A 17,876-nucleotide genomic window follows, 5' to 3' on the forward strand; every position below is an offset into this window, starting at 1 on the left:
AAAACGGTCTATGGCTCTGTCATACAGTACACTTTTAGTTTTTGTTGTCATAGGCTACGAAGCTAAAATGCTTGCTAGCCTAACTTCTTCGCATGGGCAATAATGAACAAGCTATGTTAACTAGCTAGTTATGTGAGCCTACTAGGCTACATCTATGCTACATATTGAACTTCAATCATCTCAAGCCAACATTAATTCATGATTAGATCAGAATCGCCATCATAATCATTTTCCTGTACAGATAATTAAGTCAAAACCACAAGTCCAAATCCCCATCTCCATCGAAGGCTTAGAAAAGGGATTATTTAGCAAGCTAGCTACTGCAGGATATCAACACAAGCAGACCAGAAACAGACACGTTATTCTGACAATGTGATGTGATTTGATTGTTGTGAAGCCAAATCCATACTAGCCTCCCTTGGGGGATTGCTGCCGCAGGACAACCCACAGTTGAGCTCAGTGTGTCCAAACGTTTGACTGGTACTGTATATATTTTTTAATTAGTCTAATATTTGGTGAAGCCTGGCTTTCCTTGACATCCATGAATACACACCACTGGGGATGCAACACCATTCATCCACAAGAAATTCCATCCACTTGATATTTTGTTGATGGTGGTGGAAAATGTCTCAGGTGCTGCTCTACAACCTCCCATAAGTGTCCAATTGGGTTGACATCTGGTGACTGACATACGTTTGTTTTACTATACTTTGAGGACCAACAATTGATTCCCATTAAAAATAATTTTCCCTAACCTTAACCCCAAACCCTAAGCTAAAGTAGCTTTTTTCCTTGTGAGGACCTGCAAAATGTCCTCACTTGTCAGCATCTTCCTTGGTTTACAATTGTGAGGACTTCTGGTACTCAGCAGTATAGTAAAATGCACGTACTTTAAATCCCCTATGCACCTTTGAGACCCCTCGTTCAAAGTCATTGAGATCTCTTGTTCTAGCCATGGTAGCCAAAATAATGGGTAGCTGGGCATATTTATACATGACCCTAAGCATGATGATATATTAACATGCTTAATTAACTCAGGAACCACACCTGTGTCAAAGCACCTGCTTTCAATATACTTGGTGTCCCTCATTTACTCAAGTGTTTCCTTTACTTTGACAGTAACCTGTACATTCCTCTTTCTTGTCAAATTCTAGCCAGATTTTCCAGATCTGTTGATTTCATAACCTTGTTTTTACCAAAAGTGTCAAGAAATTATATTTCAACATTAATATGAACATGATGTAGAAGAAAATTTATTGGCATTTAAAACATTCAACAACTCTCAAAATGTTAATATTTAAGATCAATGGCCTAATCAAAATAGCCTACTATGCAAATACGAAACAAGTATAAATAATACAAATATTGTTGAACAAACCAACAAAGAGCTGAAGTGCAATTTCAACACAACTAACATACTCCCCAATCAAACAATTCAACCAACGATAACAGTTCAACATTTCATTGTTTGATAAGAATTCTTGAAGATGTGCTTCACTTCCAAGTTGATTCATTTTTCCTGCAAAGCAGAATCATTTATCATTACACTCATTTTTTCTCTCTGCATTGTTGGGAAAGGCCCATAAGTAATCATTTCACTGTTTGTTGTTAACTAAGCAGGTGACAAATAAAATTTGATTGGACTCAAGGAACCCCTTAAATTCTAATCATGTAATTTCCTACTCCTTTATTTATCTCCTTATTGTACTATTGTGTTATCAAGTATGGTAAATGTGACAAGATGAGACTGACAAAATGTACCTGGATAGTGGTAGAAATTGGAGCATTCTCTTGACAGGTTTTTTAATCTTGATCTAATGAAAAAAAGCAACCGAAAGATTCCATTGTCAACAAACCCCAATTCATCACAAACCTATTCCAGACAAATCAGAACACACCCTAAAGCTCCTTGCACAATGCCCATACAATACCCAACACGTAGACACACCTAGCCAACTCAGTTTCTGTTGGTGTTTGTTTGGCATTGTATGGGCAGTGTGCAACAGGCTTAACTGTTCCTGTATGTCACTGTACCTTTGGCTGCTTTACAGCGACTGCTTTATACATCAATCCTCTCCTCTTGCTCCTCTCCTCTGTGTTCAGTGCTATGTAAGGGCTGAGGTCGACACCAGGGTCAATGGCGCTGGATAGAGACCTGGGGCAAGGTAGGGGAAGTAGCATCAGTGCATGTTTAAGACTGGCTACATTGCAGCCGGCAACAGCAGACTGACTGACCTACACGTCACCCTACGTCTTAAATGACTACTCATTATAATTTGGAGATTAGACAATCTGCTCAAGAATAATCGAACACAGCCTTATTTCCATACTCCTTAAACAGTGACTGCTTATGCACTACACGTTATGAAAAGTATGATCATATCATTCTCAATCTCAACATTAGAGAAATCTAAATAGTCAGGCCGCAGAACAGAGTTACATGCGGTTACCAGAGGGAGATGTTAAGAGATCAAGCAGAGACCTTGGAGTTTCTCATTCATGTCTTCCAATCAGTCTGTCTGATAAAATGTATCTGGGCCCAAGGTACTGCTGAGTAACTTTGATTTGATACAATAATGAAAGGAGAAGTAGGAGACTGAGGCCTTTAACATTAGCTAAATGAGTCATGTACATGGACAACATAGCAAGGGTTACATACAGTGCCTTCAGAAAGTATTCGCACCCCTTGACTTTTTCCAAATTTGGTTGTGTTACAGCCCTTATTTAAAATGGTTTACATTGATATTGTTTGTCACTGGCCTACACACAATGCCCCATAATGTCAAAGTGGAATTATGTTTTAATGTCTACACATTAACTAAAATTAAAAAGCTGAAATGTCTTGGGTACAATAGGTATTCAACCCCTTTGTTATCGCAAGCCTAAATAAGTTCAGGGGTAAAAATGTGCTTAACAAGTCACATAATAAGTTGCATGGACTCACTCTGTGTGCAATAATAGTGTTTAACATGATTTTTGAGTGACTACCTTATCTCTGTACCCCACACATAAAATGATCTGTAAGGTCCCTCAGTCAAGCAGTGAATTTCAAACACAGATTCAACCACAAACACCAGCAAGCTTTTCCTATGCCTCGCAAAGAAGGGCACCTATTGGTAGATGGGTAAAAAAAAGCAGACATTGAATATATCCCTTTGAGCATGGTGATGTTATTAATTACACTTTGAATGGTGTATCAATATACCCAGTCATTACAAAGATACAGGCGTCCTTCCTATCTCAGTTGCCGGAAAGGAAGGAAACTACTCAAGGATTTCACCATGAGGCCAATGGTGACTTTAAAAAGTTATGTAGTTTAATGGCTGTGATAGGAAAAAACTGAGGACGGATCAACAACATTGTAGTTACTCCACAATACTAACCTAATTGATAGATAGAAAAGAAGGAAGCCAGTACAGAATAAAAATATTCCAAAACATGCATCCTGTTTGCAACAAGGCACTAAATTAATACAGAAACAAATGTGGCAAAGCAATTAACTTTTTGTCCTGAATATAAAATGTTATGTTTGGGGCAAATCCAATACAACACATTACTGAGTACCACTGCATATTTTCAAACATACTGGTGGCTGTATCATGTTATGGGTACGCTTGTAATCCTAGAGGAAAACCTGCTTCAGTCTGCTTTCCACCAGACACTGGGAGATGAATTCCCCTTTCAGCAGGACAATAACCTAAAACACAAGGCCAAATCTATACTCAAGTTGCTTACCAAGAAGACAGTGAGTGTTACTGAGTGGCCGAGTTACAGTTTTGACTTAAATTTGCTTGTAAAATCTATGGCAACCTGAAAATGGTTGTCTAGAAATGATCAACAACCAAGTTGACAGAGCTTGAAGAATTTTGAAAAGAATAAATGGGCAAATGTTGCACAATCCAGGTGTGAAAAGCTCTTAGACTTAAGACGTCAGCATGCTTCAGTTCGGCTGGTGTCTAGCCGAACGGAACGAGTGTGCTCGCATACTCCCTTTAAAGACCTTTACTTGTATAATGAGAAAAAAGTGGCAATAGTACTTTGTCCGTCCATTTTGAGAAGCGGTAAACAGTACACACTTCCTCAAAATAGTATGTATTAATCTAAGATAACTCAAGAAATATGTCATTACTTTCAACACTTTTGCCAAGGAGATTTTAGTCACGCAATTGTACATCTAAAATGTTTGGTGCAGGACCGTAGACTTCAGCTCCAAACTTTGTCTTGCCTCCACCCAAATAATTGTGGGCTTGAACAGCCGAAAAAACCCTCACCAAAACAAAACAAACAAAAAAAGTCACAAAATGTCATCATAATATACACATGAACTCTTCCTAACTGTTTCGGCTGGGAAGCATGCGGATGCCTTTACCCAGAAAGACTCACAGCTGTAATCGCTGCCAAAGGTGCTTCTACAAAGTATTGACTCAGGGGTGTGAATACTTAAGTAAATTAGATATTTCAATAAATTTGCTAAAATTTCTAAAAACATTATGGGGTATTTTGTGTTTGAATTCAGGCTGTAACATGTGGAATAAGTCACAAGGTATGAATACTTTCTGAAAGCACTGTAGATATTGTTGTTTAACAGCAATTCACATTCCTCGAGTGGCAAGTGTCCTGAGGAGTAACAGCTGGTGGGTACATCTTGAAGAGCTCTTCCATTGAGGCTTCCATTTAATTTTAAACTATATTAAAAATACAATATGATTGTCTTTTGACATTTTCTCATTGGTTCACAAATACATGCGCACATACTCATACTGACCATATCAATCTTGAATTGTTAAATCAGATAAGAGGCACCACTGTTGTTGAAATTCACTCTTTATTATACAGTTGCACTTTAAAGATACAGTCAAAGTATCCTTCCTCTGACAGGGAAAACCGGTGAAAGTTCAATATTTGCAAAATATTTATGAAAACTGGCGATGCACAGCATGTTCAGTAAGTATTTTTTCCTCCTTTTATTTTCCATAAACAAAAATAAATAACATTCTTTTCACATATGAAAATTCAAGAAAAAACTACTGGAACATAAAACAAGCAAACAAAGAAAGAAAAAAACAAAACACCAAATGGCAAGTGGAGAAATACGAAGAGCCCGATGAGTTTGTGTGTGTGCTGTTGACAGTTTGTGAGCGGGAAATGAACCATTGATATGGGCAATGTGCCTATGATTGTAAAGAAGACAATCTCTTCATGATAGGCCACAAATTCAGAAAGTATTTGTATATTTTCAGAGACAAAACAGAGCAAACATACAAAAAGCATGTGTAAAAACAGCATCTGAACGGGTGTTGGTCGCTTTTGCTAATTTAACCGCTGCTGACAGAATCCTTCAGAACAGAAACGTAGCTTATGATAAGGGCTTGTTATGAGAATGATACTTTATATTTTTTTTTCATGCGTTTGTGTCATTAAATGGGGAAGACTGTTAGAATGCACAGGGAAGATTTTAGTCTATTAAAACATTACAAAGAAGGGAACACAGACACACACGGCAATATTAGGCTAGTTGAATGCAGAGTTTGAAGTATTTGCATTATAAAAAGGAGTCCCTTAAGCAACTCATCCATGGAGCTACAAAACACTTCTACCTCACTGCTCCCTGTTAAAATGTCTTTATAATTCTGTATTTTACCTAACATTTTATAGTACTAGTGTAGTATTTTAGGGTGGTTAGGTTTATATATTTGATAGGGTTTGAAAGTTTAGCTTTTTTTTTTTTTAAATGTCAGTGAGACAAAAAAGACCAGTTCCTGTATTAAATGACCAGACACACACAGCTGTGCATTGGTGGTATGAACCTTCATGCACTAGGCTTGTTGTTTCAGGGTGGTGATTGATATTGCTTTTAAGAGCTTGAACGATAAGAATGTAACAGAAAATGGAATCTCAGAGCACAAATGAAAAAACAAAAAAAGGTAGGTTTGTCTTAAATTCTTGATGACATTGTGTTATAGTATTTTAAATAGATGTATAAAATGTACAAACATATAAAAATAAGCTTTGTACTATGCTCATTTTGTGTATCAACAACAAACTATCCCTTGGAACCGTCAAATGAACAAATGTACATGATATCCACTAGGAAGGAGGGCACACTCAATAGGTTGACTAAAATAAAGGCTATGTGATGCTACTATGTGAAGTTACAAGGAAAAAGCCTGAACTTACAAAGTAGGAAAGCCCTGCTTCTTCTCTGGGCTCGTCCTCTCGTCTGACTCGCTGACATCTGTCTCATCTACACACTCCTCTCCTCGTCTTTCTATCTGCTCTCCTCCTCTCTCCTCTGGCTTTCTGCTCTCCCTTTCGCTTTCCTTCTCTCCTGCTGGCAAGTCACTTCTCCTTTCCTTCTTTCCCTCAATCACTGTCACCTCCCTGCTCCTGACCTGTACATGGTTGGTCTTGTTCTCGGACAGTTCGACAAACGTGGTCTGGTTCTTGGCCACGTGTACCACGCTGCTCTCCGACAGCCCTGGGGTCAGAGTTGGAGGTTGACCCCAGCGGCTGCCCGGCCCTGACCCATGACCCTGGAGGAAGTACCTCCCTGACGGCCCAGTCTCCACAGGTCTCCTGGTTAGGCTTGGGAATGGAGAGCTGAAGACGACGGCCGTCTCTGAGGATGAGGGGCAGTGGAAAGGAACCAGTGGTGATTTGATGATGCTCCCAATCCGTACAACATCAGGACAGGTGGAGACAGGTGTGTCCAATGCAGGTGCAGGCTCAGCTCTCCTCCTATGTTGATAGATACTGACTGGTACTCCACACTGATACGCTGGCGTGGTGGCTGTCTTCTCACCAAAACTAGGTGAGCTGTACTGGAATGGGTTCCGGTTATGGATCTTCTCTTTTGTCTCAGTGGGGGGGAACACTTGGCTCTTAAGCCACTGCTCTGAGTCAGTCCTGGGCAAGGGGGTGCTGGGGCTGGGAAATGACCTGTGGCTGTGACCCCTTGCCATCTCTGAGCTGGCATACTGGTGGGCATCACCACTTCCTGAACCCGAACTGGATCTCCTCCTCTTGTCAGCTCTGGCAACCCCAGCGCCATCAGCAGGCTCCAGGGCTGTAGGATAGGAGCTGGGGGTGAGGGCTGAAAGGAGGCACGATCCCCTGGCTGTTCCTAGGGTGGAGGTGGGGTTTCCTGGGGGTGTGTTGGGAAAGACTCCTCTGTCTGGAACTCCTCTCTGCTCAGAACTGCTCTGACGAGGCGGGTCAGGGAATTGGGTAACATCCATTCTTGGAATTTCAGCCAGCTGATTTTCCATTTTGATGCGTTTCTCTGTGAGAGGGACTGTAGTTTTGCCCTTGCCGATCTCCTTTCCATCTCCTGTTTTCCCTGCGGTAGTAGAAACTTTAGCCTTTTCCGCCAGGAACTTTCTGATCTCCTGTTCAATGCTGTCATCGCTGTCCACTGAACTACTATCTTCCTTTATCTGAAACACCCCTGGGTTAACAACTCCCGACAGGCATTCTACACCTTTTGTCCCTTCAGATCGGTCTCTCTCATATGCCTGGTGAAGGGGCTCTTTCTTCTTATTGCTCTGTGGATGCTTTGACACATTCTTACTCACTTTGCACTTCTCTCTGTTGTCGTTCCCACTCTGGGCTGTAGTAGTAGTGACTTTAAGGGTTGTTTTCAAAAGCCTGGTGGTCTTGGGCTCAGGCTCCGTTCTGAGCTTCTTTAGCGGTGATGCTGTTTTTCTAGACAAATACTCATCATCCTTGAGGCCCTTCCTTGACTTCAACTTCATATCTCTAGTCTTCTTTTTCAACTTCTTCTTTGTCTTGAGCAAGTCTTTTATTGCAGTGTCCAGGTCTTCGTCACTGTCCAGTGAGCTACTCTTCTCTCCACTCTGTTCCCTCCTCCTCTCTGAGCCCTTCACTGATTTCAGTGGAGCTTTCTTCAGGGATAACACGGATGAGCTTGACCCTCTGTCATGCTCAGTCAAGGGTTTTGGGACTGCCTCTTCTTTCATCTTGAGATCAGTCTCTCGTTCCTCCTTGGAACCGTTCCTGCTGCCGCCTTCCTCTCTGCGCTTTCTTCTCTGCGTCAAAGACAGCCTCAGTGTTTTCTTCTGGGCCAGACTCAGTTTGGTGTTTTTATCTGGTTCAGTCATAGTGTTAGTTCCACCCTGACTTGTAGTACCAACAGCTGAACCAGGCAACAGTTTGTGCATTTGGGCCTTCTGCTCGAGAAACTTCCGGATTTCCTGTTCGATCCCCTCCTCACTGTCAACGGAGCTCTCATCATCACTTTTATTATTATCATCAGGACAGTTTGTGGAGATGAGGAGGGAAGTGGTGGTGGTGGACTCTGTGGAGCTGCTGTTGATATTGATAAGGTCTGCTGCGTTAGGGTTAAAGGCCTCTGGAATTTTAATGACAGCTTTAGAGATGTCCAGAATGGCCTCAGCACACATCAGCTCAGCTGTGGTGGTAGTGATGGTGTTCACCTTCAGGGTGGCTGGGCCTGGGGTGGTGTGCTGCTCCTGCTCCCTCTCTCGCAGGGGCTCCACATGAGTCAACAGGAGGAGGCCGTTCCCTTTGGGACTGCTAGCTGCTAATCTCTTCTTGATAAGAGAGAGTGAGGAACCTGGAGTTTGTGAGGGTAGATAGGATTTTACATTCCTAGTCTCAGGTTTATTTTTTTTATTTTTAGACAGTTTGTGTTTTTTCATGGCCCCTGCCGGAGTGCTGATGCTCTCTGGACAGCACAGGGAAGTGGCTGCTTTACTCACTTGCTTATGTTTGGGGGGTAGAGATAGAGAGAGTTTGGGTACACTCTTTTTCTCTTTCTGCTTCTCCAGCTGGTAGTGGCGGATAGCCTCCTCAATTCCGTCATCGCTGCTGCTGGAGTCTGACTCCTCTTTGAGGAGAAGAAGGGGCTTGGAGGACTGTCTGCCTCCTCCTTCATGTCTCTCTTTCTTCTTCTCCTGCTGGTAGCGTTGAATAGCCTCCTCTATACCGTCATCACTACTGCTGTCACTGTCAGACAAGTGTTCCTCCACTGCTTTCACCAAGGGACACTTCAGTTTGTCAGAAAGAGGGTTCGAAATAGAGGGGCCTCTCTTCCGTTCGAAAGAGGACAGTTTTTTGACCACTGCTGCTTTGCTTGTTGTGCCCAATTTCTTAAAGGGATTCTCCTTGCAGGTGGGTGTCTTACTTTTTGCACGTTTTTTCATGGGTTGTGGTGTGGTGTTTTGCGTTTCTTTTTTGACAGTTCTCGGGACCTGGTTGCTGGCAGTTAAAACCTTATTGCTGTCGGATTGTGGTTTGGGAGATTCTGGAATGGTTAGAGGAGACTTCCTCCGCGGCATCTTGGGTGGCTGTAGAATATTAGTGGATGGCTCTGGCTCGGCCTTGCGTTTGTGGTCGTCCTTTTCCTTCAGGTACTCCTGTATGGCCTCCTCGATCCCTCTATCCACCGAGTCATCGCTGTCAGAACTCTGGCTCTCCGAATCAACATTTGAGGAAACTTCTGGCACTGCCAGCAAGTTATTAATGTGAGTGGCAGGAAGAGGTCCTCTGAATTTGGGCTTGGGCCCCATCACCACAGGAGGCCCCCTCCCGGCCTTGAAGCCCTGGCCCTGGGAGCCGCGGGCTCCGACATCCTGTCCTGGTTGTCCTGACAGCACCTGGTTCCCCTCTGTCTCATTGCCCATGTCGAGTGAGGAATGGGTGCTCCTTAGGCTCTCTATGATCATCTGGACCTTCTCTGGGATGGGTGTTCCAGTGGTGGACAAGTCGCTGTCAGAGTCATTGAAGCAGATGGGCAGACCGCTAAAGCCTCCGGGCGGACCGCCGCACGATGACTTCCATTCTGTGTGAATAGCCGCGACTGGAGGCACGTTCATCAAGTACATTCTAGTGTGGTGCTGGGGTGGGTGGGAGCATGGGAGCACATCTGCCTCTGGCAATACTCACATTTTTACATCTGAAACAAAGAGAGAAATGAGAGGGGGTCAAAATACAGCTTTTGTATGCATATCATACAACATTCTTTATGTACAGCTGAAGTCGGAAGTTTACTTACACCTTAGCCAAATACATTTAAACTCAGTTGTTCACAATTCCTGACATTTAATCCTAGCAAAAATTCTGGTCTTAGGTCAGTTAGGATCACCACTTTATTTTAAGAATGTGAAATGTCAGAATAATAGTAGATAATGATTTATTTCAGATTTTATTTCTTTCATCACAGTCCCAGTGGGTCAAAAGTTTACATACACTCAATTAGTATTTGGTAGCATTGCCTTTAAATTGTTGAACTTGGGTCAAACGTTTCAGGTAGCCTTCCACAAGCTTCCCACAATAAGTTGGGTGAATTTTGGCCCATTCTTCCTGACAGAGCTGGTGTAACTGAGTCAGGTTTGTAGGCCTCTTTGCTCGCACACGCTTTTTCAGTTCTGCCCACAAATTTTCTATAGGATTGAGGTCAGGGCTTTGTGATGCCCACTCCAAAACCTTGACTTTGTTGTCCTTAAGCCATTTTGCCACAACTTTGGAAGTATGCTTGGGGTCATTGTCCATTTGGAAGACCCATTTGCGACCAAGCTTTAACTTCCTGACTGATGTCTTAAGATGTTGCTTCAATATATCCACATAATTTTTCTTCCTCATGATGCCATCTATTTTGCGAAGTGCACCAGTCCCTCCTGCAGCAAAGCACCCCCACAACATGATGCTGCCACCCCCATGCTTCACAGTTGGGATGGTGTTCTTTGACTTGCAATCCTCCCCCCTTTTCCACCAAACATAACAATGGTCATTATGGCCAAACAGTTATATTTTAGTTTCCTCAGACCAGAGGACATTTCTCCAAAAAGTATGAACTTGGTCCCCATGTGCAGTTGCAAACCGTAGTCTGGCTTTTTTAATGGCGGTTTTGGAGCAGTGGCTTCTTCCTTGCTGAGCGGCCTTTCAGGTTATGTCGATATAGGACTCGTTTTACTGTGGATATAGATACTTTTGTACCCGTTTCCTCCAGCATCTTCACAAGGTCCTTTGCTGTTCTTCTGGGATTGATTTGCACTTTTCGCACCAAAGTACGTTCATCTCAAGGAGACAGAACGCGTCTCCTTCCTTAGTGGTATGGCGGCTGTGTGGTCCCATGGTGTTTATACTTGCGTACTATTATTTGTACAGATGAACGTGGTACCTTCAGGCATTTGGAAATTGCTCCCAAGGATGAACCAGACTTGTGGAGGTCTACAATTTCTTTTCTGAGGTCTTGGCTGATTTCTTTTGATTTTCCCATGATGTCAAGCAAAGAGGCACTGAGTTTGAAGGTAGGCCTTGAAATACATCCACAGGTACACCTCCAATTGACTCAAATGATGTCAATTAGCCTATCAGAATCTTATAAAGCCATGACAATTTTCTGGAATTTTCCAAGCTGTTTAAAGACACAGTCAACTTAGTGTATGTAAACTTCTGACCCACTGAATTATAACTGAAATAATCTGTCTGTAAACAATTGTTGGAAAAATTACTTGTGTCATGCACAAAGTAGATGTCCTAACCGACTTGCCAAAACTATAGTTTGTTAACAAGATATTTGTGGAGTGGTTGAAAAACGAGTTTTAATGACTCCAACCTAAGTGTATGTAAACTACCGACTTCAACTGTATGTTGTTCAAATAGTCACTGTAAACTATAGGCTATCCATCATCGCATTTCGATTATGGACCTATAAAGGACTACATCACATTAATGCTGAAATGCTCCTTTATTGAATATCATGATTATTCCAATGCTTTTTAGAGCTACAGCAATGCAGTAAGGGCATAGGCCTAAATTGGCCAAAATACAAAATCTGCCAGAATATGAATTGCTTATAATTTACTAAATCACTCAACCAATTAGGGTTAATCTACAGAGACTATGGCATGCACGAATACACTGTATTAAACTAGCAGCAGGTGGAGGGGTGGTCATGTGTAGCGCGATACTCAAACCCGCCATACTGTATCTCCACTGTCTGAAGCCTACCAATGAGAGTGATCAACAACGTTGCCGACTTTCAAGGCTGCAGTAAACCGCCGAGGAAGGGCCGCAAGCTCGGAGAAGACCATGCCTAGGCTACTGTTTCATTCAATAATACTTCACAAAAACGCCAATATCATGTGATACACGAATAGAACGGGATATGAGTCAATGTACATGTACAGCCAGTGTATGACGGTAGAAAGTCAAACTAGACGACAATCTGTCCAAATAGCCATCATCATCATACATAATTTAACCCGAGAACGACTTCACACTGGATCCAAAAATGATTTGTTAAAATTGAACTTTACCTGTGACAACATTAACATAGTCTGCATAAGGCTATAGCTGATAAATAGGACGGTTTTCTTTCCAACAAAATCATTCACGTACGTCGAGGACATTCTCTCCGTACCTCAATGCATCGGTTGTCGCAACGCCACCCCCGGCAGTCCCCGTATCCCTCTAGCGGCCCAGGCTGCACTTATGGCCGGTGTGTATCACTAGGAGACACCGCAGACCAACCAATGTTCCTTCGCTACCCGGCCACTGATCATCCAAACCCTCACTTTACGTTGTCATCTTCTCAAAGGACACGGGTTGCTCGACAATATGTTTTAATCACTAACAACAATATTAAGTTAAATGTATAAAACAGGCGGGATTGGGAAATCTCATTGAACCTTATCGTTGTCTTGAGAAATAAGATACTTGCGGGCCTCTTCTGTACAACCGGCATTTTTTCTGCGAAGAAAACCTTTGTATTGTGCTCCTCAACCACCTCTATAGTCACACAGAACTGTAGTGTCGGCACAAGATATATCAGAACATCAACTTAGCTCGATTTACCTGGTTATGGTTGAATCGCTCGTACGCGTTAAATGTCCACCAGTTTCGCTGGTTTTCCTAGTAGCTAATTCTATAGATTTCAGCAGTATTCACACACAGAACTGACACAAGCAAACAGCGCACGGTCTCTAGCACCCCTTCCTCTCCACCTCGGTCAGCTATTTTTTTTTAAAGGAACATAACCTAACTCTCAAAGTTGACCAATGACCGTAAGGACTATGTTAGCTTATGTAACAGCTCCAACCTGATATTAACCTACAAACCTTTTCATATTCAGATTTCATTGATATGGACAGATATGTTAGACATTAAACAGGGAGGCCGCAGCCTAATTTAATTATAGTAGCCTATGATTTTACAAATCATGTCCACAGAGGGGTTGGCTGTTTAGCGTGCACAACTATGGTGTGAAACTTATGGCGTTGGCTTGGGTTGTTGACAACATGCATGCTATATTTTGTCTCCAATGTTTTTTGAAAACGTAAATAAATTGGCACGATGAGCACTTGTTGACTTCGAAATACATCGTTAAAGTTGTTGGTTAGCTAGCTAGAACATGTTTTGCCATATTAGTATAGACTTGACATCAGTCAAAACACCTAAAAACAAAACATGGTAAATATCAATAACAAGATAAAACGGTCTGAAACGAGCCACCTATGATTCCCCACATTGCACATTTCTGTAATTGTTGCTATCTGTTGCTATCATCAAGAATCACAACAACAACACGCTGATTTCTACCCCATGGATGAGTGCACGATGTACTTACATTTTAAGAAATATTGTGGCTAATTATATTTTGTAATAATTACACCTTATTCAATGTGAAAAGCACATCACAACACCTCAAGTTAAAAAGTAAATAATCACAATAGTATGATAAATTGATTCCACTTTTATTCCAACAAAGCTGCAGGGTCAAACATTATACAGTTATACATTTAGTGCAGTTCAAAGTAGTAATAGTAGCCTAATAGAAAGTAATAGTCAAACCTTGATGTTTATAATTCATAAAAATTGAAATATGTATTGTCTACTATGTTTCATGCATTTACTGTAGGTTGATGAAGATACAGTAGGTAGATGAATACTACATGGCTATACTATACATATTCTGTATCTCCAGTTGTTTCAAATACCACAAGATGGTGCTATATGCAAACATAAAACATATATCTTATTTTCTTCTCATCCGCTCCCCTCTCCTCACCTCTCCCCTTCGTCTCTCTTTTCTCACCCTCTTCTCACCCCTCTCTCTTTCGCTCTCTCCTCCAGCTCTTCTCACCTCCCTCTCTTCCCACCTTTCCTCATATCTCCTCTGTTTTTCTTACTCCATCTTCTCACCACGCTCTCTCCCTCAGGTGCAGTTTCACCTCATGTTCAAAATACTGATTCTTCTTGTCTCCTTTAGCTTCTTTCTGCTATTTCTTAATGTCTGTCTGCTTGTCTTTCTCTCTGGGTGCGTCCCAATAATCTCTCCTTCTTTGTGAAGTGAACACTTGTTCACTACTCTGCACACATTTAGAAGCATTTGATTGGTGTAGGCATGGTCTAGACTAGGGGGACTTCCCATACCAGTCATTTACTTTAAAATCCACGAAGGTAAGCGAACAAGTGCATACTTCAGGAGAAAATAGAGATTATGGGAACAACCCCTCTCACCTTCTATCCCCTTCCTCCCTCCCTCCCTCTTTATTAATGATTCACTGGCTGGATACTACTTGCAAAGGAAGGCAACTCTTCCTTGTTGTTTACAAAATGAAAATACAAAAATAAAAAACATTGCTATCACCCCTTTGGGAATGGGAATAGGACCATCGAGGATATCATGTTACCAAAAGGTGTTCGCTACTCCAAAAATCCCACTCCTCCCACGTGCAAGCATGCACGTAGATCAACAGAGTGGAGCTTGTAGTAACCTTAACAGGCTTCTATCACAGTGATTCTCAGTGGAGTCGGTCACTTTCTCTCTTCCTCTGTAATTAATCACTGTTGTGTCCTAAATGGCACCCTATTCCCTACAAAGTGCACTACTTAGCCCTCTCGTCAAGTAGTGCACTTTGTAGGGAATAGGGTGACATTTTTGAGGCAGACACTATCTCACACACCAGTTTAAAATATCTTAAAGCTACAGTCTGGGATCTGGGAATCTTTACAATTCTTAGCCAAAACCCATTGATTCTTGAATAATATAACTAAATATATGCCTCATGACTCATGAGATTAGCACAGTCTTTGGATCTAGAGTGATGTCTTTGAATTTGAGAAGGCTTACATTTCCCACCTAAACCCCTTCTCTCAGATGAATACCAAAATAAGTGGTAAGCGGCGCTGCTATTTGGCTGAAATACGAATCCCAGATTGTATCTTTAATGACGACAAATTCCGATTGGTTCCCAGGAACTCAGTAGTGAGAGTATATGTGTTCCAAATGGTAACCTATTCCTTATATAGCGCACTACTTTTGATCAGGGCCCATAGGGAGTATGGTGACATTTGGGAAGAAGAGGGCCTGATTAGGGAGTTGGGAGCAGTTTTCTATTTTTAGGCCCAGTATGAGGAATGTTTCATATTCAGGTCGAGCAGTTTCTTGAGTTGCACTGTTAGTATCTCCATTAAAAACTTCTCAAAGTCTCTCACCGCGCCGAAAACTTTTCCCCCTTCTGTATATTTTCCCAAACTGTGTGTGAGATCCACCAAACATTGTATTGATGCAGCCTTAAATAACGAATGGGTACTCTAATACCAAGGCTCATGAATGTTCAGGAGGATGAGTCTTAGTATTAGAGTACCCATTCCTTATTTAAGGCTGCATCAGTACAATGTTTGGTAGGCCGTCACATTGGCTGTAGTAGTGAAGAGGCAGACATGTTTTACAAAAAATCTGCCCTTAGGCGAGGCTGTTATTAACAAAAGTGCAAAAATAAATAGGCACCAAACATCCAAACATAGGCTACTACTTACAATATTTACAAAATGATAAACAGGATGAAGAGCAAAAAGTCATAGCACGGACCTAATCCAGGCCTCAGTAATGCATTTGACCCGTAATGCATTTCACCATCGGATATTCCATTAGGCATAAATTAGCAAGAACATCAGTGAATGAAAATATAAATATTAATATAAACTTCCGGCAATACACATAAGCTTACATACCAATAGCACACACTTCAATCAAGGTGCTAAACCATGCTTTAATAAGCTGCACATTTCAACGTTTTCCAATCACACCTGGAGTAGCATGGTGGTGATTTAGTCAAATTTGCATTTTTCTCTGCTCTGAATGGGATTTAGTTAAGGAGTTGTTGCTGTGTTTATAAGAATGCAACACACACATTGTTGCAATTTCCATTATTTGTTAGTGTGACACCACAGAAATAATATTTATGAGGATAGCATGCCACCAGCATTAATGAATTAATTATTAATTAAACGTATAAATGACATAATGATTAGTTAAAAAATGTTTGCTCCTGCGGACATGTCATTGTTTGTTGACAAGAACGCCCTTGAAAATCCTTGATGGCCGTTAGTGAATTAATGAATTTGCACATCGAGCGAGAAAACATACATTTATTTTCCTCTCTGGTGGACAGATGACTTTGTTGTAGGTCACGCAGAGACAGATGTGAGAAGGGCTGATTTAGCGAAGTTCCATTTATTTGCCCAAAGTTTGCAAATAAATTGTCAAACACACACACACACACAAAAGTGACCCTTGGCTGGCTGTGAGGATAGTTTCATGTCAGATAAGAGGCAAAGTGTCTCTTCATCCCACTGTGTGTGTGTGTGTTTCAGCCCACGGCCCTCTCCTTATGGCTCCTCTCCCAGTCCACTCCCTGCCCCACAGTGTGATATTGATCGTTGGAGAAAATACAATTAATATCTCTCACAGCAGGTTGTCTGTTGTGGCCAACTGTCCTTGAGGCCCCCATTTGACTTATTTTAATAGAATATTACAGAGAGAGAGGGAGAGGGAGGAAGAGATAGGGATAGGGAGGGAGGGAGGGAAGGAAGGAAGGAAGGAGGGAGTAGGAGAGTGAAAAAAAGGGAGAGAGAGAAAGGCAGAGAGAGAGAGAGAGGGAGATATGCCCCCTAAAAATGTTACTCTCCAGTGGAAATATTGAGTTGATGGGTTTCTGTCCAAAAAAGTAATGATGCACTTTGCAGTGTATCCAAGACGGCGTAGCAGTCGGATGTCTGTTTTGTTTGTCTTGTCCCGTCCCGTGTATATATTGCTTTTCTTCGTATATATTTCATATATTTTTAATCTCAATTTCCATCTACCGACTCAACATACTCTCCTGCTACCCGCCTCACCCAATGTGGTACGGATCTGCTATTTTTTATACTTTAGAACCGGAACCCACTTCAGAAGCTAGCCAGCTAACTAGCTACTAGCTAGTAGTCAGTTAGCTACTGCTAGCGGTCATCACCGTTAACTCAGACATCTGCCAGCCTCAGTCAATTTCTACCAGTCTGCACAGCGCGATATCAACCCAGAGCATATCAGCCTGCTTTTTCTCTACCACATCTCCGGATTCCTACCGCAAGCTCTGAACTTTTACTCCGGATCATGGCAGCTAGCTAGCTGCTATCCGAGTGGCTACTCCTGGCTAACGTCTCTGGCCCGAAGCAAGCACCAGTTAGCCAGGAACTAGCCTCCCTCTAGGCCCATCTACTGGCTAGCCGAAGAGATCCATCAGACAATTCCTGGGCTTCAGTACCTCTTTTGCCAATTGGCCTGGACCCTTGACACGGAGCCCCGCCGATCCATCACGTCTGGTCTGTCGACGTAACCGTGCGAAGGGGTTTCAACAGACTCTTCAGTTGCGACGTCCCGCTGAGGTCCATCTGCTAGCCTGCGATCCCCGGACAGCTAGCCTGCTAGCCCCGGCCTGCTAAATGTCTGAATCGCTGTGCCTCCAGCTCGCCTAGCTACTCACTGGACCCAATGATCACTCAGCTACACATGCCTCTCCCTAATGTCAATATGCCTTGTCTATTGCTGTTTTGGTAAGTGATTTTTG

At 42.2% G+C, this 17,876-nt stretch overlaps 1 protein-coding gene across 1 annotated transcript; it reads right to left on the reverse strand.

Annotated features, from left to right (window-relative positions):
* Window positions 1–1,282: 1,282 nt before the first annotated feature.
* On the reverse strand, window positions 1,283–13,014 carry LOC106562960 (protein phosphatase 1 regulatory subunit 26). Its single transcript, XM_014128091.2, has 5 exons — window positions 12,841–13,014; window positions 6,178–9,937; window positions 2,035–2,155; window positions 1,762–1,814; window positions 1,283–1,519 (listed from the first exon to the last, which is right to left on the reverse strand). Exons 2-5 carry the CDS (start codon window positions 9,864–9,866, stop codon window positions 1,495–1,497), a joined length of 3,888 nt encoding a protein of 1,295 aa, XP_013983566.2. The 5' UTR covers window positions 9,867–9,937; window positions 12,841–13,014; the 3' UTR covers window positions 1,283–1,494.
* Window positions 13,015–17,876: the final 4,862 nt, after the last annotated feature.

Source organism: Salmo salar, chromosome ssa11 (assembly GCF_905237065.1).
Source record: "Salmo salar chromosome ssa11, Ssal_v3.1, whole genome shotgun sequence".
NCBI classification, from domain to species: Eukaryota; Metazoa; Chordata; class Actinopteri; order Salmoniformes; family Salmonidae; genus Salmo; species Salmo salar.